This window comes from Vulpes lagopus, chromosome 15 (assembly GCF_018345385.1).
Source record: "Vulpes lagopus strain Blue_001 chromosome 15, ASM1834538v1, whole genome shotgun sequence".
NCBI classification, from domain to species: Eukaryota; Metazoa; Chordata; class Mammalia; order Carnivora; family Canidae; genus Vulpes; species Vulpes lagopus.
In genome coordinates this window covers 7,475,888-7,498,699 of record NC_054838.1, presented here as the reverse complement: position 1 = coordinate 7,498,699, position 22,812 = coordinate 7,475,888, and the positions used below count along the sequence as shown (strand labels likewise).

At 45.9% G+C, this 22,812-nt stretch overlaps 1 protein-coding gene across 3 annotated transcripts; it reads left to right on the top strand.

Moving 5' to 3' along the window:
* The first annotated feature begins 5,584 nt into the window (after positions 1–5,584).
* HTATIP2 (HIV-1 Tat interactive protein 2) lies at positions 5,585–22,460 on the top strand. Of its 3 annotated transcripts, none has more exons than XM_041730679.1 (6): positions 5,585–5,638; positions 6,110–6,305; positions 10,091–10,198; positions 18,609–18,746; positions 20,950–21,011; positions 21,706–22,460. In XM_041730679.1, the coding sequence occupies exons 2-6, from the start codon at positions 6,111–6,113 to the stop codon at positions 21,929–21,931; spliced, it is 729 nt and encodes a 242-aa protein (XP_041586613.1). In that variant the 5' UTR covers positions 5,585–5,638; position 6,110; the 3' UTR covers positions 21,932–22,460. The 3 variants fall into 3 exon arrangements, with proteins under 3 accessions (XP_041586613.1, XP_041586610.1, XP_041586612.1); XM_041730676.1 differs by lacking the exon at positions 5,585–5,638 and adding an exon at positions 5,645–5,865; XM_041730678.1 differs by lacking the exons at positions 5,585–5,638; positions 10,091–10,198 and adding an exon at positions 5,645–5,865.
* The last annotated feature ends 352 nt before the right edge of the window (positions 22,461–22,812 follow it).

Below are 22,812 nucleotides of genomic sequence, written 5' to 3'. Positions count from 1 at the left end.
GCTCTATGCCCTGAAGAAACCTGGTCTGCACAGTAAGTTCCCCCTGACTTCTAGTTGAATCCATTCAGTTACGAGTACCAACAGGAGACCACAGGGAGGGAGAAGAGGAAGGTTGGGGTATTATTCCCCTGACTTCTCAGTCAGGGTCTCCTCCACTGAAGATCACAGCTCCTGTGAGATAGTCCTCTCTAAGTTTTGGCGACTTATCCCTTCTCCCACCTTTGATCTTTTTAACACCGTCCATTTAGTACACTTACCCTAGACTGGCTACTTGGAGTGCCATTATCTTTCCTATCTTTGACCCTGGCTAAAAGAGGGTGAAGGGCTGGAGCTGCTCACAGCCTTCAGGTTATCTTGTGGAGTCTGAGAGAAGATCAACGTGAAGGGGACCAGAGTCAAGGGAGCCAAAGGGACTGAGTCTTGCCCTTTTTGGCTGAGACCTGACTTTAGGTTATGGCTGAGACTGTCACATACACTAGTTTTTCAGTTGTGTAAGCCACTTTATTTTCTTTTTCGCTCCAAACATTTTAAGTTGGTGTTTCAGTTGCATCAAACAGAATGACTCTTAATTAAGGTATAACTAAAAATACAGCTGTAAAGTGAAGATGCACGGGTCCCCCATCCTAAAGAATCTCCATTTGACCTAAACACAGAAATACCTTCCAGTTCTGTCTCCCTGAGGCCTGACCCTACAGTAGATGGTATTTTCATGTTTTTATAAGATTCTATCTCCCTTACACAATATGTGTATACTTATAATATTCAGCATTTTAAAAAAGATTTTATTTATTTATTCACGAGCGACACAGAGAATGGGGAAGAGACACAGGCAGAGGGAAAACCAGGCCCCCCTCAGGGAGCCTGATGTGGGACTCGATCCCGGAACTCGGGGATCATGCTGTGAGCCCAAGGCAGACGCTCAACCTGTGAGCCACCCAGACGTCCCCATATTCACCATCTTTATTCAAGTTAGCATGGGTGAGTCTCTGCTCCTTGGAGCAAAATGAACATAATAAAACAGTTCCCATTTTACAGATAACAAAATGGATGCCAAGATAAATGAACAAACTTTGTTTAAGTAAACCTGGACTTGGCAGTTAGGTCTTCTGGCCCAGGACCTTTCTATGTTCCCTTTACCCCCCTCCCTTATGCTTTTCTCTTCCCATCTGCCATGGACTCCTGTGGCCCTGTTGCCCTGGTAGCCTAGAACATGTCACATTATATCAAGGCCTTGATGCTTGCCAACTGTCAGAGAAGGAAAGTCATGGGCTTGTCTTTCTCTGAGTTTCCATCTCTTGCCTGTATACTCACTTGGCGTTTAGCATGTGCAAAACTCTATGAAGGTCCTGAGGATGCTTAATAATATTAACATGTACTTTTATTGAGCTCCTCAAGTATTCATAACTTGCCTTTTCAGACGAGAGTAAATTTATCTGGCATCTGATTCATCTTTGAAAAATCTATAGTGCCTAGCAGAGTATTTAGCTCATATTAAAAAATCAGTAAGTATCCACTGATAAGATTGACTAAAAGGTTTTATATTAGGCAAATGCTGGCTAAGCTGCTGGAACAAAATTAAGGCGGCTCCAACATGATTGAAGTTTATTTCTCTCCCACTGCCCACAGGATTGCAGGCAGTTCAGAGTAAGTATCTGTTCTAGGGAGTTATCCAGGGACTCAGGTTCTAACTTCTTGCTCTGCTATCTTCTAGGGTATTTTTGTTCCCATAATCAGAACTGGCTCACTAGCTGGCTCACTGGCTTAGAGTGTATCACAATCACATTCTGCCCTAATGATAGGAGGAAAGGGAAAGTGAAGGGAAAGCAGGTAACTTCCCTTATTAAAATATGATTCAAGGGGTACCTGGGTTGCTCAGGCGGTTAGGCCTCCAACGTTTTTTTTTTTTTTTTTTTTTTTTTTAAGATTTTATTTATTTGAGAGAGAGAGAGAGAGAGAGAAAACACAAGCAGGGGCAGACAGAGAGGAAGAAGTAGACTCCCTGCTGAGCAGGGAGCCTGATGTGGGCCTCAATCCCAGGGCCCTGAGATCATGACCTGAGCCAAAGGCAGACACTTACCTGGCTGAGCCACCCAGGCACCCCAGGCCTCCAACTTTTAATTTCAGCTTAGGTCATGATCTCAGAGTCATGGGATCGAGACTTGTGATTGGCTTGGCATTCGGCCGGGAGTCTGCTTGAGGCTTCTTTCTCTCTCTTTCCTTTTGCCTACTTATGCTCTTTTTCTCTCAAATTAATAAATAAATCTTTAAAAAATAAAAGCAAAAATAAATAAGATAAAACATGATTCAAATGAGCACATATTTCTGCTTGTAGCTCATTGACTAAAACGTCACACGGTCACACTGACTTGCAAGTGATACAGGGAAATATAGAATCTAAATGGACAGCTATGTGGTCAGATATAACTTAGGATTCTATTGCTAAAAGAAAGACGAGGAGCCATTTGATCACTAAATGTTCGCCAAATGACTACGCAGGAAAATAAAATGGTACGTTCACCCAAGTGAGCTTTTTGGTCATTCCTCTCCTAGGTATTTACCTAAGAGTAATGAAAACATGTATCCACAGAAAGACTGTACAGAAATTTTCACAGGAGCCTTATTCATAATAGCCAAAACCAAGAAACAAACCAAGTGTCCATCAACAGGAGAATGATGAAACATGTTGTAGGATACTCATACAATGGAATGCCCTCAGCAATACAGAGGAACAAAGTACTGATACCTGAAACAACCAGGGCTGGCTTACCCATTGGGCACAGCAGGCATAGTGCCCAGGCCCATGACAATACTCTAATTTCTTTAAAACCAAGAGGAAAACAAAAAAGAACTTTTAGGCTGAAGAAAAAAACATTTTACTAATATATATTACAAATATATTTGCTGTTATAGTAACATGGTTATATGATATAAATTCTTTCTTTCTTTCTTTTTTTTTATTAATAAAGGGGCCCATGGGATGCTTGGGTGGCTCAGCAGTTGAGCATCTGCCTTCAGCTCAGGGCATGATCCTGAGTCTGGGGATCGAGTCCTGCATCGGGCTCCCTGGAGGGAGTCTATTTCTCCTCCCTCTGCCTATGTCTCTGCCTCTCTCTCTGTGTCATGAATAAATAAATAAAATCTTTCAAAAAAAAAAAAAAAAGGAGGGGGTCCATGAAGTCACTAGGGTTCATGAAGGTCATAATGTAGCCCTACAAACAATACTGATGAGTCTTTAAAGCATTGTGTTGAGCAGAAAAACTTGAGGCATGAAAGAGTATGTGCTGTATGATTTTATTTAATGAAGTTCTGTCACAGACAAACCTAATCTGTATTAATAGGGATCAGAAATGGTTGCTTCTGGGAGGGAGAGGGATTGCCTAGAATGAGGAATGAAGGTATGATTGCAGGATGACAGAAATGTTCTGTATCTTGTTTTAGGTAAGTGACCTATGTGTATACACAATTGTCTAAAATCATGGAACTGAAATGTTAGGACCTGTGTGTTTTATTGTGTTGCAATTATAACTAAATTGTGTAGCAATTATAACTAAGAAAAAAGGAAGAAGGGAAGAAGGGGCACTACAGGAAAGTTAATCTCTGCAAGAGATTTGATGAATGAATTCTTGAGACAGCTGGCAAGATATTAAGCTGGCAAGATATTAAGTTGCATTTTAGTAGAAGAGATTTAGGGACTCAAAGGGAAGGGTCTAAGCATTCATTCCCCACTTCAGGGAATGAATCACCCTGTATCATTCAAGGCTTTTATTGCAAGCAAGAGAAAGTAGCTCTGGTTAGTTTAGACAGAAAATGAAATTTTTGGAACAGAAACTAGAAATAATAGGTTCTGAAAACAGGCAGGAATTAAGGAGGCCATAAAGAAATGATCACACCATCAGTTGGCTGACAGATCGGGGATGCCCTTGTCATATGCCTTTGCCCCACCCAGCCCACCCTCAGGCTTCCACCCTATTTCTCCTCCAAAAGTAAAAAACCTGGATGGCAGTGTCTGATGAGCTGAGCCCAGGTCTCACCTGCATATAACAATTCCCAAGAAGTTGGATGAAGGAACAAACATTTCACTTGGCTTCTAGAGTAGGAGGTGGGGTCCAGTCTCTCACTTATCTTGGAATTCCCCAAATTAGGGATAGAGTTTGAATGCAGGACAGCTCCAAATAACCAATGTTTTCAGCACAATCTATCTCTGTTCAGATTTCTATTGTGATTCTGACTCCTGTTCAGAACTTCCAAGATCAGGGGCAAGCCCAGTATGCATTGTTACCTTCTAAACACCATTGATCTGGGCTTGGGAGAGTGACCCACAGGATCAGGTGTGGAAGATCAGCCTGGCTCACCCTCTGGGACCTGGGCAGGGAAACCAGTTATACTGGTGAGCAGTAGTGAGTGCAAGAATCATTCAAGAGAAATCTGAAAGGCAGATAGGATGACAGGACTTGGTGATGAACCGGGCTGCGGAAAAGCCAGGAAAAAGGAGTCAAAGGGCACAGCCCAAACTTCTGACTTGAGAGAGGAGGGAGTGGGGTGAGGAGTGTGACAACCCATGGGCACAGCGAGACCACTCAAGAGAGGCAAGGAGTAGGTTTGTTTCATTTCTGTTGGGGGTGCTTGGATGGGAAAGGTTAAGGTTTTGAACGTGGTGAACTTGAGACAGAGATGTCCAGTACATGCAACTGAAAGGACACGTTTTAGAGAGACCAGCGGAGGTCAAGCCTATTGGCTGAGGCCATGGGTAAGGGCGAGCTTAGCCTTGGCGGGGACACGAAGGGGCAGGCAGAGGCTGGCGGGGAGCAATGACCTTTAGGGAGCGCTCTCCTAGCGACCCACCCTGGCCCGCGCTGCGCACGTGCTGGCGGCCCCGCCCCCAGGCTCCAGGCCCCGCCCCATACTCCAGGGCCCGCCCCTCAGACTCGGCCCCGCCCCCAGGCTCCCAGCCCCACTGTCAGGCCCCGCCTCTCATGCTCAAGGCCCCGCCCCACGCTCCTGGCCCCGCCCCCAGGCTCCAGGCCCCGCCCCATACTCCAGGCCCGCCCCTCAGACTCTCGGCCCCGCCCCCAGGCTCCCAGCCCCACTGCCAGGCCCCGCCCCTCCCCAGGCCCCGCCTCTCATGCTCAAGGCCCCGCCCCACGCTCCCGGCCCCGCCCCCACGCTCCAGGCTCCGCCCCATACTCCAGGGCCCGCCCTCGGACTCTCGGCCCCGCCCCCAGTCTCCCAGCACTGCCTGGCCCCGCCCCTCTCCAGGCCCCACCCCAGGCTTCCGGTCCCGCCCCCAGGCTTTAGGTCCTGGCCCCAGGCTCCCGGCCCCGCCCCCAGGCTCCAGGCTCCGCCCCTCATGCTCCAGGCTCCGCCCCAGACCCCGGCCCCGCCCCGGCTTCAGGTTCCGGCCCCAGGCTCCAGGCCCCGCCCATCATGCTCCAGGCCCCTCCCCCGCGCTCCAGGCCCCGCCCCCGGCCCCGCCCCCATGCCCCCGGCCCCGCCCATCATGCTCCAGGCCCCGCCCCGGCCCCGCCCCCAGGCTTCAGGTCTCGGCCCCAGGCTCCAGGCCCCGCCCATCATGCTCCAGGCCCCTCCCCCGCGCTCCCGGCCCCGCTCCCTCCGCGAAGTCCCCGGAAGCCGTAAGCGGGTACGCGCAGGCTCAGCCGCCCGAACCCCCCAGCCCCGGGTCGCTCCGGGAGGGGCGCGGCCGATGGGGCCCGGGGGCCAGGAGCCGCGGGGGAGGGGCGAGGCCCTGAGGTCCGGGCCCGCGGCGCTGAGCGCGGCGGCGGCGGCGGCGGCGGCGGCGGCGTTGGCCCTGGTGGCCGCCCTGCTCCTGCTGCGGCGTGAGGACGCGGGCCCGGGGACCGGCTGCAGGTAGCCCCTCCGCGCAGGCCCCGGCGTGCGGTCGGGGGCGAGGCTGTGGGTGCCGTGCACCTGGGCGCAGCTCCCGCTGGGGCGGCCGGGAGGTGGCGGGCGGCTCGGCGCCCCGCCCTGCAGGTGCTTCTGCACCTTCCCCGGGGAAGCAGGTTCCCTGCCGAGAACATTCGGGTCCCCCAGGGCACGCCGCGGCCACCCCTTCCGCACCCCCACGCCAACCCCCCTCATGTCATTTCCGTAGCATGGCCGGGACCCCGGCGCTGCCGAAGCTTCGAGAAGACTTCAGGATGCAGAATAAATCCGTCTTCATCCTGGGCGCCAGCGGGGAAACCGGCAGAGTGCTCTTAAGAGAAATCTTGGAGCAGAACCTGTTTTCCAAAGTCACGCTCATTGGCCGGAGAAGGCTCGCCTTCGATGACGAAGCTTATAAAAATGTGGTGGGTACTTGAGCTGGACTCAAAAATACACTTGGCGATGATTCTGGGTGAATGTATGTTCAGGCCTTACAGCTGACGGTGCCTGGCCGGTGGCGGAGGAGACGTGATCGCAGCCTGGCCGGGAGGGGGGTGTGAGAACCCGGCCTGGAAGCTGCAGCCCGGGCTGGGCAGGTTGTTGGCCTCTGCCCCCACCTGGAAGCTGCAGCCCGGGATAGGGCAGGTTGGTCTCCGCCAGACCTGGAAGCTGCAGCCCGGGTTAGTCAGGTTGGCCTTCGCCCCAACCTGGAATCTGCAGCCCGGGCAGGGCAGGTTGGCCTTTGCCCCGACCTGGAAGCTGCAGCCCGGGTTAGGCAGGTTGGCCTTTGCCCCCACCTGGAAGCTGCAGCCCGGGCTGGGCAGGTTGTTGGCCTCCACCCTGACCTGGAAGCTGCAGCCCAGGTTAGGCAGGTTGGCCTCCCCCCGACCTGGAAGCTGCAGCCCTGGCTGGGCAGGTTGGCCTTTGCCCCGACCTGGAAGCTGCAGCCCCGGTTAGGCAGGTTGGCCTTTGCCCCGACCTGGATGCTGCAGCCCGGGTTAGGCAGGTTGGCCTCCACCCCAACCTGGAAGCTGCAGTCTGGGCTGGGCAGGTTGTTGGCCTCCACCCGGACCTGGAAGCTCCGGGCAGGTTGGCCTCCACCCGACCTGGAAGCTGCAGTCTGGGCTGGGCAGGTTGGCCTTCGCCCCCACCTGGAAGCTGCAGCCCGGGCTGGGCAGGTTGTTGGCCTTTGCCCCAACCTGGAAGCTGCAAGCCCGGGTTAGGCAGGTTGGCCTTTGCCCCGACCTGGAAACTGCAGCCCAGGTTAGGCAGGTTGGCCTCCGCAGACCTCGAAGCTGCAGCCGGGGCTGGGCAGGTTGTTGGCCTCCACCCCGACCTGGAAGCTGCAGCCCGGGCTGGGCAGGTTGGCCTCCGCCCTGATCTGGAAGCTGCAGCCCGGGTTAGTCAGGTTGGCCTCCACCCCAACCTGGAAGCTGCAGCCCGGGTTAGGGCAGGTTGGTCTCCACCGGACCTGGAAGCTGCAGCCTGGGTTAGGCAGGTTGGCCTTCGCCCCGACCTGGAAGCTGCAGCCCAGGTTAGGCAGGTTGGCCTCCACCCCAACCTGGAAGCTGCAGCCCGGGTTAGGGCAGGTTGGTCTCCACCCCAACCTGGAAGCTGCAGCCCAGGTTAGGCAGGTTGGCCTTCGCCCCGACCTGGAAGCTGCAGCCCGGGTTAGGCAGGTTGGCCTCTGCCGGACCTGGGAACTGCAGCCCGGGCTGGGCAGGTTGGCCTCCACCAGACCTGGGAGCTGCAGCCCGGGCTGGGCAGGTTGGCCTCTACCAGACCTGGGAGCTGCAGCCCGGGCTGGGCAGGTTGGCCTCCACCAGACTTGGGAGCTGCAGCCTGGGCTGGGCAGGTTGGCCTCTGCCCTCACGGTGTGACCACTGGCACACCTTTCTCCCAATCTAGACCCCTAGAAGGCCGGTCTGGTGATGGGGCCTAGGAAGACGGTAAAAAGCAAGCTTTGGGGCCGTTCAAGCTGGGTTCTAGGGACAGTCCTGTAACCGTGGGTCATTTTCTCAACCACTTTGATTGTTTTCTTGACCAGGCAAGGTCTATGGCAATACAGGTGAGGTTATTCTGTTGCAAGAATTGCCCGGCCTAACTTCCCAGGGCTGCAGCCTTAGTGGATGTAAGCGGAACATTGTCTTCACTGTCACTTACACTTCCATGGTTAACCAAGTGATATACTAGATCTCCCCTAAATATTTGAAATCTGCACTTTGTCAAGATTCCTTTCCCCATTTTTTTAAAAAATATTTTATTTATTTATTAATGAGAGACACACAGAGACAGGCAGAGAGACACAGGCAGAGGGAGAAGCAGGCCCCATGCAGGGAGCCTGACATGGGACTCAATCCTGGGTCTCCATGGTCACACCCTGGGCTGAAGGTGGGCACTAAACCGCTGAGCTCCCCGGGCTTCCCCCTTTACCCATTGAAAGGGTGTTGTGAACTATAGTAAACGGAACTATAATGTAATCCTGAGACCCCACAACTATAGAAGCCGGTCCCATAGGCTTCACAGGTGGAATATTCCTAGAAACAAGTGGTCTCACAAATAAATGTTCTTCACGTCTATAGGTCCATGGTCAGGTGATTTTTGCATTTACCTTATGTCCATCAGGACTTTCCCGTTTTAAAATGGCCCTCTTTGCTCAGGCTTAGTTAATACGTGGTGTTTATCGTCTGGCTTCATGGAGTGTGTCAAATACCTTTGGTAATTAGAAACTGAAATTGAATTGTTGTGCTTGATAATCCAGTTTCGGTGGCATGTCTTTTGGTTATGCACTTAATGGGAACATATTTTTTCTTCAGCATGAAGAAAATGCTGTTTGAAAGTGCTGTTTCCTCACAGTGCCAGGGAAATCCTTTTCAAAGAACTGGTGATCGGGAAGGAAAACTACATTTTATTTGAACTGCTGGATGATGGGAACTTCTCAATCTATCTTAGAGTTCCACAGTAAACTTATGAGGTTACATAGAGGGTTTTTTTGTTTGTTTTGTTTTAAGATCTATTTACTTATTTGAGAGAGAGAGAGAGAGAGAACAAGAGGGGGGTGGGGAGGGACAGAAGGAAAGGGAGAAGTAGACTCCCCGCTGAACTGGGCTCGATCTCACAATCCTGAGAACATGACCTCAGCCAAAACCAAGAGATGAGGACACTTAACCGACTGAGCCACCCAGGAAGGCACCCCTCCGTGGAGGTTCTTAAAGTGGGGTCAGCATGAGACTTACAGAAGACGCTTATTAAAAATGCATTTTCTGCTTCAGAAGTATTGGTGCGACACCTAGGAATATGCCTTTTCATCAAAGATCACTGGCTGATTCTAACACAGGTGGTTCATGAATTGAACTGAAGGAAAGATTATCATTCACATTTTATGGCTAAAAAAACTGAGACATGACTTGGCCAATAACTTGACCAGAATTACATGCTTATTTAGTAAGTAGAAGGCTCAGGAGTTGAACCTAGGTCTGAGATTCCAAACACCATTCCTTGCCCCAATATTAAACTTGATTGGTATCCCTCATGATAGTATAGATCGGTCTTTTATTTTTCCAGAGAGAAAATTATAATTGAACCTGACCTTAAAGATCTGAATCACTTATAATTCAAGCATGTGTACCGTGGACCTCTAAGTGCATTGTTGATTTTGAATTCAGATTATTTGCATTTTAGTGGGAAAAAATGAGCTTGCAGAAATTTTTTATGATGATGCGTTTTCCTTAATTTAATTTCTGTTTAATTATATTGCTAAACTTGATTTGTCTCCCAGCAAAGTATCCGTTTGGTAAACAGTATCTGTAACAGTCACTTGATCGTGGGTTTTAAAAACCATTCAGTGCCTTATTAAATTGAGTAAATTATTAAGCATTTCCATGCTTAATATCTAATGCCCCAACTTTCTGCCACTCTGCACCAGTGCGGCTCTAACTCTCTCAGAGGTTTCTTACTAAGTAGAAGAAGCACAATGTGGAATCGCAATTCCCATGCCCTAGGAATCTGCCCCACTAAATAGACTAACATGGAAAAGATAGGAGACTGGCAGGAGAAAGAGATGCCAGAGCAAAGAGCTTGCAAAATTTGATGGTAAGTGGGGCAGCCTCTTCAGTAATGTTCTCTAATTTATTCTTTACATTTAGAGGGTTTTTTTCCCTCTTTTTTCTAATAACATCAAGTTATATACAGCTGTATTCTTGTTGTCTAGAATCAAGAAGTGGTGGACTTTGAAAAGTTGGATGACTACGCTTCTGCCTTTCAAGGTCATGATGTTGGATTTTGTTGCCTGGGTACCACCAGAAAAAAAGCTGGGGCGGTAAGGAAGAAATCAACTCCTTAGCCTTTCACTGACTGGTCGTGTCAAAGATTCCTTTCTTGCTTGCTTTCTTGCTTACCTTTCTTTTTCTTTACATTTGTAGTTCTTAAATGTAAATAAGTTCTGATCACTTCAGATTTCATATGCCTCCCTAGCCTTTGCTATACTTTGAATGGTACTGATAAATTCTTCTTTCCCTCAAACTAGTCCGTGAGTTCAGGCCTTCGTCCTGGAGACATCAGAAATATTTTCAAGGTCTTGCCTTTTGCAAATATTGCTGTCACCACATCCCCTGACTAAGGCAAACCACGATGTCTGAGTAAAAGGAACTGGCTCATGCTGTTAGCAATACGCTTTTTTTTTTTTTTAATAAATGTTTTAAACTTAAAGCGTTCTCTCTCACATAAGTGATTTGCTTCAACCTATTTTCATGCCAAGTTTTAAACTTACGATATAGAACGTCAGAAGAGCACGATTTAGCTAGCCTTTAGTGATGAGTCAGCCTTCAGTGATGATTCAACCCCAGGGGTGATTCAGCTTTGACTGACGCACAACTGTTCTAATCCACATTTTTATTTGCTTTTTAATGGTATTCTAAATTGCATTGGCCTCTGTCCAGAAGTCATAGTTTACTATCTGGGTAAAAGTCATCGCTTACTACATAGATCCTCAGCAAGTGTTAATACATCTTAATTTACATCTTGACTGTAGTTTATTTCTCTGGTACAGGATTGTTGGAGCTAAAAATACCTTTTTTTAAAAGAAGGTACAAGAGACAAAGTTGGGGGTGAGGGGAGATGGAAGGGATAGAGGGAGAGAATCCCAAGCAGGCTTCATGCCCAGTGAGGAGCCCAAGGTGGGGCTTGATCTCACATTCCTGAGATCATGACCTGAGCTGAAATCAAGAGTCAGATGCCACCCAGAAGCCCCTCAATGTGTCTGTTAAATATGCAGGTCTATGATGCTGCCATGGAACCTTATCATAGATTTATAAACAGGCCCATGCATCAGAATCATTAGGAGGGCACATGGTTAAGAACTGCTGGTTTATACCAACTAAGGAGTATAGCTCAGATGTATTTCTCTGGCCTTGCTGGTGATCCAAAGAATAATTCTATTTATGCTTTTGGTAGGGATGTATTTCCTTACCAGAGTTCTGCAGTTCTGTTATGTCCACTTTGGAACCCAGCTGGGTTTTGAGCTCTGTGCTGGGAAGCATGGATTATAGAGAAGTCTGACTCTCCCAGGAATTGGCATATTGTATCTCCTAGAAAGGGTCATTTTCCTGCTCAGCAACTAGTACAGTCATTTCTGTCCCAGGGACAGTCACAAGCAGTGTGCCCTCTAAAAAACATTGCAAAACTATTGTTTAGTACACTGCAGGTTGAACTGTCTCAAGTGCCAGCCTGATTCTGGCAGTGACTCAGCAAAATAAAAACCACTGCATTAGGCCTCGAGCAGTTCCTTTTTGTGCAATAAGGCAAATCTCATTATGGGGCACTCCAAGAAAAAGTCTAAATTGCTTTGTTGCATTCAAATTGTGTAAAGCAATTTTTAAAAAATTTAAATTCAATTAATTAACATAGAGTATATTATTAGTTTCAGAGATAGAGTTCAGGGATTCATCAGTTGCATAAAACACCCAGTGCTCATTACATCACATGCCCTTCTTAATGCCCATCACCAGTTACCCCACCCACCCCAATCCCCTCCCCTCCAGCAACCCTCAGTTTCTTATGATTAAGAGTCTCTTATGGTTTGTCTCCCTCACTGATTTTGTCTTGTTTTATTTTTCCCTTCCTTTTCCTATGATCCTGTTTTGTTTCTTAAATTCCACATATGAGTGAGATCATATGATAATTGTCTGTCTCTGATTGTCTTATTTGGCTTAGCATAATATCCTCTAGTTCCATCCGTGTCATTGCAAATGGCAAGATTTCATTTTTTTGGATTGCTGAGTAGTATTCCAATGCACAGAATTTTAATCAGAGGAATCGGGTGTCTTCCCTATCCAGAATATTTTTTTTTAATGGAGCTGGTTCCCCACCCTTCAGGCTATTCAATACCTTTTGTTCTCCAAAATCAGTCTGAAAAGACAAAAGAATTTATGGGCAAATAAGAGAAAAAAACTAAGGAGCCAAAGCCAACTAATAAGTTGATACTAATTTAAATTGGATGCAGTGTAAAGTTTGGAGGTTGTGATAACTTTAGGCAATTTAAAAGAGATGACAGTTCACAAGTGGCTGGGTACTAAGGTACTGATAGTTGTTCGATGGGGTATTGTGAATTTCCAAGCTCACCCTACCTGGTATTCTGGTTGGCAGCCCTCTCTAGAAAAAAGACCTCATCTGATGGATACCGCAAGGTTGTGCAAGCCTGGTGTCATTCTGTAGCTGTTTCATAACTGGAACGTCCCATGTTTTTCCTCAGCAACATGATTTTTCAGTAGAGAAAAACTTCAAGAAATTCAGGGTTTCTGTCTCATTATCCACACCCTCTGGGTAGCCATCTTATTTCCCTTTGATCTTCAGTGTGTGAATTTGGCTTAAACAACGGAAGTTGAGTGTCTCACAGCTCTAGGAGCTAGAAGTTTGAGATAAGGTGTTGGCAGGTCTTGTTCCCCGTGAGGGCTGTGAGGGAAAGAACTGTTCCAGGCTTTTCTCCTTGACTCATAGATAACCACCTTCTCTCCGTGTCTCTTCAGTTAGCATTTTTCCTGTGTGCATGTGGTTACGTCCAAATGTCTCCTTTTTATAACGACACTAGTCCAAGTAGGTGCAGAACCGCCCTACTCAGTATGACCTCACCTTAACTAATAAGATCAGCAGTGACCCCATTTCCAAATAAGGTTACATTATGAGGTACTACTTTATATGAGGTCACGACTTTATATGAGTTCTGGAGAAAACATTACAACGCGTAAAATTCAGTCTACTCGCATTATCCTTGAAACTTGGTGCTAGGGATAGGCCTGTTAGCTTTTCCAGCTGTTTGGAAAACCATTCCATTTAGCCCTGTTAGATGCTGATCTCCTTTTTCACGCTTACAGGCCCCAGTTGGCCAATCAGTGCAGTAGCTTCCTCACTTGGCCCTAGTCCAGATCTACTGGGTCAGAATCTCTAGGGCTGAAGCTTGGCAAGTATTTTTAGCAAGCTCCTTGGGAGATTCAGGTGCAGCCAACCCTCCTCTTGTTGGACCTGCTTTTCAGGAGGCATTAGGATGTGTTAGTCTTCCTCTCCAGCTGCTCTGCTAGGTACCGGAGTCCTAGACGGCCTTCACTTGTATGGGTAAGTAACCTGTGTGCTAGTGAAGGGTGAAGTGCCCTTTGAAAACCAGATCTACATTGGCCTGGGGTGTGGAGCAGAAACTCACTGATGTCACTGAGACTCTAGTGCTTCCCCCTTATTTGTGTTCAGAGACAGACGTGGTTAGTGAGTTTGAGGCGGTGCAATACAATTTCATCTCTCCATGAGCTTCCTCACAGTCCAGCTTCTTGGATTCTGTTGAATGGACAATGTTGTTCATGTGCTCAAAGCAGCCATTGGGCATTGTTAGGATCTCCTGGCTTCTGATTCTAATGAAACATTCTTCTAATCCAGGGGCTTGCAGACCATAGGCCGTGGGCCACATACAGCCCACCTATTTTGGGGTAGCCCATTGAGCTGAGAATGTTTTTATATTTTTGAATGGCTAGAAAATGTCAAAAGGAGAATAATATGTCGCAACATGTGAAAATATAAGAAATTCAGGTTTCAGTATCCATAAATAAAGTAAGGAACCACAGCTGTTCTCACTACTTTGTGTTGCCTGTGGCTGCTGTTGTCCCATGATGGCAGAGCTGTGTAACTGTACAAGAAGCCTGCAAACCTGAAAGTATCTGCTCTCTCATCCTTTACAGGGAAAGCTTGATGTCTCCTGTTGTAATCTGTACTGTTTGATTCGATGTCTTGGATGGGGCTTGTGAAGTCATAGGGCCCTGAATGGTTTGAGGCTCTGTTTGGATACCAAATAGCTGCATCCAGGGACTTTGGAGGTGCTAGGTAGCTCCCATGGGCCGGTGCTGCCTTCTTCTCGCTACTGAGAAACAAGTGACCACTGCATCCCCTTTGGCCTGTAGAATTCTTTGACTTCCATCACACAGAGAAAAGAATGCCCCAAATGGAAACATTTTGTAAGAATGTAGAGATGGACTAGGGAATCTCAGTTATCTGTTTTATTTTTCTATCCGGATTTTTCTCTAACCAAGATCTGGGTTCCACTGCTGTATGTCAAACATATAGAGATGCTCTCCAGAAACACAAGCAAGCGGGATCTCACGTACCATTTGTTGTTTGTCTGCATCTGTCTTCTAGTCTAACTTACAGGGCTGGATTGAAACAGGAATAAAGGAGACAGAAGCTGAAGCAGAAATATGGCTAAGTGGGCCTCTTTACAGGGTGACAGATCGCCCCTCCTTGGAGAAAGATCCCTCGGATGTTGAGTCATCGTGACGTGCTCTCTGGTCATGCCCATCAGGGCTTAAATACCTCATTAGGAGAGGTTCTTAAGCCAGCATGTCCCTAGTTTTCAGGCATGTGTAAAGAAGATTAGAAGAAATACTTAGTAGCTTTGGATTTTAATAAGATTTAAAGAGTACTTAGAGAATTTATTTCCTTGATATTTATGGAGCCTGTGAAGATCTCTCTGCTGAGTCGCATTATATTGTGCTTAATCTTTTGAGCGGGTGCTGGCAAAGGAAATTCATAGGGGGAACTTATTTAATCAATTCCTTTTTCTAGAAGGAATTCTGATTCCTAGCTTAAAGTAAGACACACTGACTATAGAATCATAAAGACCCTGCAACAGAATGAACATAATGCTCTCAGAAGAGATGTCTTTTCCCTCGCCATATGGTTAGGGAAACTAAATATGGTTTTTCTGAAAAATTGTGTTGTATGAAGTAGCTTGTTTTTGCTTGTTTCTTCTATTGTTTTTTTATTTGCGCCGTTAGAGAACAAGAAAGGATGTTAAGATTTTAAAGATAGCTTCCTTCCATCTCTAAATGGCATCTTCCTCGCAGCAGAGAAAATTCGTGTGTGCTGGTATGTCCAAGTCTGTCACCGGGGTCCATGTTTAAGTTTGGTTTCTAAGTCCCTGAAAGCCGTTGACCCCTTTGCTTTTGAGTTTCATTCACCAGCCAAAAGGCCATGCCTCGGGTGGGGGAAGTGAAATTCAAAATTTATGGGCTTGGAAAAAACGCGTATTTATAATCAGCTTGGGGGCTCAGAGGATTTGTGAAATCATTTTGGATTAACAGCCATTGATTGCTAATAAAACAATATTTAGCTTTGTCCAGAGAACAGCGGTGGAGAAAGGTATGGGCACCTTGTCAACGGAACCCATTGAGCAGGGATGACGGGCTAAGTGTGGGGGTCTCCGCAGCAGCGTGGGTGCTCGTCCTTCACCGAGTGGCTGTCAGTTGTTAGCCAGGCCGGTGAAAGGAAGGACGCCAGAGGCTGATGGCTAGGGTGGTATTGATGTGCTTTAGCTGACTAATCAGATTGAAAAAGTCCCATGGCATTTATGTCACTTTAATTTTCATCAAACAATTGGAGATGGCAGGACTCTATTAAGGAGAGATTGATCCAGAACTAAAGCCAAATAAATTAGGGTCTCCGTTTAATCAAATTATCCCTTTACTGGCCCTGGATTAAGCGAGAGAGACAGCGTCGGTCCAGGGACTTGTGATTGGCTGAATCTTTCCTTTATTTTTAAAGAAGCTGATGAAAGAATACGCATTTTAACAGAGACAACTATGATACCGCTTCTAAGAAGTAGTGCTTCAACAGCAGCAAAGACGAAAAGGAATTTATTTCACTAGTCAGCTCTGTGACTTCATTGTGAATAATGAACCTGTTCTTGAAATCAGAGTTTGGGGAGTTGGAGCAAGGGGAAGAGATAGATGGGGAAGAGAAGCCGAGGGCTTTAGGATTTTTCTGTGTCCCTTTGGACTGTTTTTCTTGGCACACTTTCAGCACATGTAAAATCTCAATTCGGAAGATGGCTCTAAGGAGAATCCCATCCCTCTCTCAGGATGAGCTGAGTAGTAAACGTGGGTTGCCTCACACTGGCGTAAAAGCAGCATCGTGAGCTGAATCACGGTGTAGGCGGGTCTGCTGTGAGGATCCAACGTGCAGGTGTACAACAGGGAAGGAGATGGTGGTGATGTGTGGGTAAAGCGTGAAGTTTGCGTGAAACTAACCCTGCCCTGCAGGTAGTAGGTGTGGTTAAAAAATTGCACTGATGACAGAGGAGGACAGGAGAGGCTTTTGGGGTAAGGGTGACATTCTAGTTCTTGATCTGGGAGTTGTTTGCAGAGGCTGTTCAGTTGATGAAAATTCATCAAGCTCTGTATTTAGAATATGTTTTCTTTTATGATCTTCCATGCAGGTTTGAAAAAGGTTGCTCGGGCCCATTGTTTTAAAACTGAAAACTCTTAGTTTCATCTTGCCTTTGTAACAAATGGTCCCAAATTTAGTGGCTAAAAACAGCATGAATGTATCATCTTACAGTTCTCTAAGTGAGACATTGGAAATGGATTTCGCTGAGGTAAAATCAAGGTATTGGCAGGGCTCTCTTTCCTTCTGGAGGCTCTGGGGGGAATCCAGAGGCCGCCTGCATTCCTTGGTTCATGCTCCTCTTCTTCATTTCAGGGCCAGCAACAAGGGACTGAGTGCTGTCACTCTGTACATAGCTCTTCCCCTTTCTCCTTCCCTTTTCCACCTTTAAGGACTCTTGTGATTACGTTGGGCCTAGTTGGATAATACAGAATAATCGTATTTTAAAGTCCTTTGATTAGCAACCTTAATTCCACCTGCAGCCTAAATTCCCCTGTGCTGTGTAACCTGACATATTCACAGGTATGGGGATCAGCACGTGGACATCTTTGTGGGGCCACCCCAGTTATGAATGAGTCCTTCTCGTTAGCTAGAGGCATTGTGAGATAAGAAGGAAGAGGGGTCCAGTAGAGAGCACTGCTCAGAGTCAAGAATATGCATTCTGCTCTCAGCTTTCTCTTCTTAGCCGGAAGGTCACCAGACCACTGGTCCTTGTTTTCACATCTCCCTAATGAAGGAGTTGGATGTGATGATTCCTGAGGTACAAGACACACATCTTCTTATGAAATAAAACATTTAGGATCAATAAGTACCCTAGGACAAATCATTGGGACGCCTGGGTGGCTTAGTGGTTGAATATCTTACCTTTGGCTCAAGTTGTGATCCCAGAGTCCTGGGATCAAGTTCAGCATCAGGCTCCGCCCCCCGCAGGGAACCTGCTTCTCCCTCTGCCTGTGTCTCTGCCTCTCTCATGAATAAATAAATAAAATCTTTTTACAAACTTTTAAAAATCATTAGGGTGGTAAAGTCTTCAGATTTGGAACCGTCATAGAAAACCTCATTACATAGTTAGTTGTGGGTATTTATGAAGCTCAGCTTCACTAGGCTTTAAGACTCGTCCCAGCACTCTGGAATTGGAGGATGCCAGCATTTGTGGTGGTCCTGAGACGCTGTTGCTTAGTAGCATTCTCTTGTCCCGGTACACACGTGTCCCCCATATTAGGTCCTGGAGATGAGTTTACGTTCTGTTGTTTGTACCATCCTCCCCATTCCTCCTATTTATTGCCATTTGGCTCTTTGTTTCCCCCCCTCTCTAATTGGATTTGCCTTTTTTCTGCTTTCATTGGACTTTTAATTCATTCATCTAAATATTTTTAGAGTACTTATCATGTCCTGGGCATACATTGATGCTGAGATATGAATTAAGAAGAAAGACCCTACTACTAATTACCCTCACTGGACTGAGTCTAGACCAGGGGTCCCCACACATTCTTGATTATATATCTGCCATTTAAAAAAAAAGCGAGGATACACTCTTTACTGATATGTGAGGTATGTTGTAAAATATACACAAAAATTAGAAATTAAATAGACTTTGTTCTGATAGTGCTGGGATAGAGTTCTTGGCTATACCCTGAGACCCCTGCCCATTAGAGCTGACGCAGAAAAAGTCAAGAATTGACAAGTTATGAAAAGACATAGAAATGTGTAATTTAAGGCCATTTCTCAGCCTGATCTTCTTGTTCCTTTCTCTCCTTGCAGATTTGTTTGGTGTCTATATCTCAATGTCACTGTCCTTGTTTTTTTGTTTTATTTTTCCCCCGTCCTTGTTTTTTTACTGGCTTTGCTGCCAAAGCTGGTCTGTCTATCCTGAGGATTACACTTGGAACCTTTCCCAGGGTCTATGCTTGGATGCGTTTTATTTAGATCTCCATTCCCCCTCAGGCTTCCTAGCCTGCCACCCAACCTGAGTAGTAATCTTTAAGATGAACTCACAGCTTTCTGGAAATAACTCACATCCTTCTCCCCTTCAGGAAGGATTTGTTCGTGTCGATCGAGATTATGTCTTCAAGTCTGCGGAGCTGGCAAAAGCTGGAGGGTGCAAACATTTTAACTTGCTGTCCTCTAAAGGAGCTGATAAGTCAAGCAATTTTTTATATCTGCAAGTTAAGGTTGGTGCACATTTCTATCTTTCAAATACTTTAGAGCACCCTGGCTAATTGGCAATACTAAATAATGTAAAATGCTAAATAATACAGAAATAAATGCATTAAGTGCATTATATTATGCATTTTTTATAGGGCAGGGACTGATTTTTGCAGGGATATATTTAGTAAACAGGAGTGATTTGAAAGATAATTTCCAACTTCTTTCCCCCTGTTCTTTATCTAATAATCATGAAATGTGTTGTGACAGCTCTGATCTTGAATAGCAGCATGGAATCAGTATTAGAAGAGACTTTGAGGCAATGATTCTTAAACTTTTCCAGAGTAGATGATTGTTTATTATTGGGTATGGCTCTTGCCCTCAAGGTATCTCTAAGCTGCTTGTTTGGGGATTCCCCAAGCCTAGCCCCAAGTGTGGTAATTTGATAGGTTTCACAATACTCAGCACATAGTTATATTAACAGCAATGATTTATTACAACGAAAGGCTATAAAGCAAAGTCAGTAAAGGGAAGGGGTGCATGGAATGAAGTCCAGAAGAAATAGATAAGAGCTTCCCAGAGTCTTCTCTCAGTAGAGTCACACATGCTTAATTTCTTCAGCAATGAGTGTTGAGAAAATGAGAGAAATTCCCCTGAGCCCTGGAGTTCAGAGTTTTGATGGGGTCAATCACATTGTCACCCTGAGCCTGGAAAAATTACAAACTTCCAAAAGGAAAGCAGGTGTTCAGCATAAGCCCATTGTACAGGTAGTTTAGGCACTGTAAGCTACCCTATCTGTTAGGTAATGATGGGGATGGTCCTGAAATCCAAGTTCCCAGACACAAGCCAGAGGTCAGCTTTGCAAGCAGGCACAGTCTAGCCTGCTATGTTAACTCTTCTATGAACCCGCTAATAGAGACAAAACATATCTTTGTAAAAGCTAAGAGATTTGTCCAAATAAACACTTGTATATGAAATATTCATAGCAGCATTATCCATAATTGCCAGAGTGGAAACAACCCAAATACCCATCAGCTGATGAATAGATGAATAAAATCTGGTATATGCGTAGAAAAGCATATTATTCAACTGTATAAAGGCATGATACATGCTATAACGTGGGTGAACCTTGAAAACATGCTCTTTTAAGAGAGAGAGGCCGGTCACAAAAGGCCACAACTTGTATGATTCCATTTATATGAAATACCCAGGATAGGCAAATCTATAGAGACATAAAGATTAATGGTTGGCTAGGGCTTGGGGGAGGGGAACCGGAGTGAGTGCTAATTGGTTTTTGGGCGGGGGGGAGGGGGGTAAAGAAAATTCTAAACTTAGATTGTGGTGAAGATGGCACAACAATCTAGAAAATAATTAATTTTTAGAAGGTTTTTTAAAATTCTACCCAAGATTATGTGATACATCGGGTGAAATGCCAAATGAATAATATGAACAGGCCAAGAAAGAGGAGAGCATGCCACTGAATTCACAAGGCCCCTATGGCCTGAGCTCCTCGGGCATTTCTGTTCTTAGAGATGCCTGGATGAAGATTCATGGTTTAACAAATTTACTTTAAAACCATCATATGGATGTAATCTCACTGTTTCTTGAAATTTGATGGGAATTTGTTAGGAAGACATCTGTGGGTCTTCTGACCCCTTGGAACTACCAACAAAAAGTTGGTGTCCATCAACTTGCAACACTAATTCTAGACTAAGGGGAGGTTATTCATTTATGGTTGCACTCCTAACATGTTACTTACTCACTAGATCTGTTTTATTTATTTTTTTTAATTTTTATTTATTTATGATAGTCACACAGAGAGAGAGAGAGAGGCAGAGACACAGGCAGAGGGAGAAGCAGGCTCCATGCACCGGGAGCCCAACGTGGGATTCGATTCCAGGTCTCCAGGATCACGCCCTGGGCCAAAGGCAGGCGCTAAACCGCTGCGCCACCCAGGGATCCCTAGATCTGTTTTAAAATCAGTTACATGAGAGGCTGGACTATGTAGCCATCCTCTCATTCAGGACATCATTTTTAACTCTCTACTGCCTATCAGGATAAACGATCTCTTCCTTAACTTCCCAGAATCTCAAATTCTAGATAAGGATACTTAAAATTATTGACACCCACAGAAGCAGATTATCTTCAAAACCCCAAGTTATTCCCTCTTAAGCATTACAGTAAATTGGTCTTCTTGATTAAATACTAAAATGTGGTTTTTATTACTAGGGAGAAGTGGAAGCTAGGGTTGAAGAGTTACAATTTGATCGTTACTCTGTGTTCAGGCCTGGGTAAGTCTTCATACTGCCTAACAGCACACCACTGTTCGTTGTTCCCTAGAAGTTAGTTTTCTATTTGAAGAGGCTGACAATTAAGATATCTAAGATATGAAAGAAGTTGGCTGGAGGTGGATTGCTTCTCTGAAGAACATATTTTCTGGCTTTGGAGGAAAGAGTAGACAGTTTGTTGGTGCCAGGTTCAGGGTAATCTGGAATTTTCTGGGTGGCGTTTGCTGCCTTGAAAAAAAAAATCCTCTTCATTCACCAAATAAAACCATTCACCCATTGTATGAATCTGTTCAGGCTGCCATAACAGACTGAGAGGTGTCAGCAACAGAAATTTACTTTCTCACAATTCTGGAGGCTAGAAGTGCCATCAGAGTTAGTGTCTGCTGAGGCCCCTCTTCCTGGTTTGTAGATGGCCTTCTGTGTCCTGACATGGTCTTTCCTCTGTGTGCATGTGGAGAGGTATCTGATATCTCTCCCTCTTCTGTAAGGATACCAGTCCTATCAGATCAAGGTCCCACCCTTAGGACCTAATTTAATGTTAATGATCCCTGTAAATGCACTGTGTTCAAATACACCCACACTGGGGATTAGGGCTTTACCATGAATTTGGCCGGGTGAGTACTTAACAGTTCAAAACACTGTCTATGGTCTGAAGACAATAAACCATCTCTTGCTCTGCTTTTCTTTCTCTCTTTAGAGTTCTACTGTGTGATAGGCAAGAATCACGCCCAAGTGAATGGTTGGTTAGGAAATTCTTTGGCTCCCTACCAGAATCTTGGGCCAGTGGGCACTCTGTGCCAGTGGTGACTGTGGTTAGGGCAATGCTGAACAACGCAGTGAGCCCAAGCTGCAAGAAGAAAGAACTGCTGGATAATAAGGCCATCCATGACCTGGGGAAAGCCGACAGCTGTCTCAAACCATGACCATGCCGGAGAAATGCTTCCTGTGTAAAACGCAACACCCACTGCCTAATTGGTACTTTCAGGGTCTAAAAAAAGTTATTGTGTTTTTTAACTGTGGTTTCACTAGTCTCAGCTGCCCAGATCCAATCAAAAACTATTGTGAACTGCATCAGCAGTTCAGAGCCTGGTCTTACATCTATGTACGTCACCCAGGGAGTTTTCCAAAGTAGAGATTTGTAGGCTCTCCCTCAAACCTCTGGAGCAGAATCTTCAAGGTATGAGTACAGGAATCTGTTGGCTTTTTTTTTTTTTTTTAAAGCTTCCTCTAGTGGTTCTAGTGGTTCTGGTACCACTGGTGGGGAGGCCTGCTTTGAAAGGCTTGTCTGCAGTCAGAGCAGCAGCACAAACCTTCTATATTCTGCAGATGAGGTCTGTTATAAAACTGTCCTTCGTGTCTTTGCGTTACCTGGTGCTGACTGCTGTATTTGTGTAAGTTTAACATTGTGCCTTACTACTTGTTCAAAATATATAATAAAAGTCATATTACTGAGCTTGTATAATTCATGGGAGAATTGAATATAGGAAGAAAGATAAATGGACAAGTCCTGGATGATCATTAGAAAATTGGTAGAAAATGTCTGAGTATCAGTGGTAATATGCTGCGTCTTGGCCAGTGGGATGCTATAATGGTGGCTAGCATTTATCAGGTGCTTGCTAAGTGCCAGCCTTTACCATGCTGTCTTGTAACCCTCAACAATCCTTATAATCCTTATAGGTGCTATTATCATCCCTGTATCTTAGATGGGGAAACTGAGGCTCACTGTGGTTAAATGCCTTGCCCAAGAGCCCAACGCTAAAGACCTGAAGCTAGGAAATGGCACAACCAGGATTCTAACCCAAGT

Bases quoted from the DNA above. Each gene is read 5' to 3' on its own strand.
- HTATIP2 (XM_041730676.1), top strand. From the start codon at position 5,702: ATGGGGCCCGGGGGCCAGGAGCCGCGGGGGAGGGGCGAGGCCCTGAGG. The intron at 5,866-6,109 runs GTAGCCCCTCCG...TCATTTCCGTAG, and splicing joins GGCCCGGGGACCGGCTGCAG to CATGGCCGGGACCCCGGCGC. The intron at 21,012-21,705 runs GTAAGTCTTCAT...TTCTCTCTTTAG, and splicing joins TACTCTGTGTTCAGGCCTGG to AGTTCTACTGTGTGATAGGC.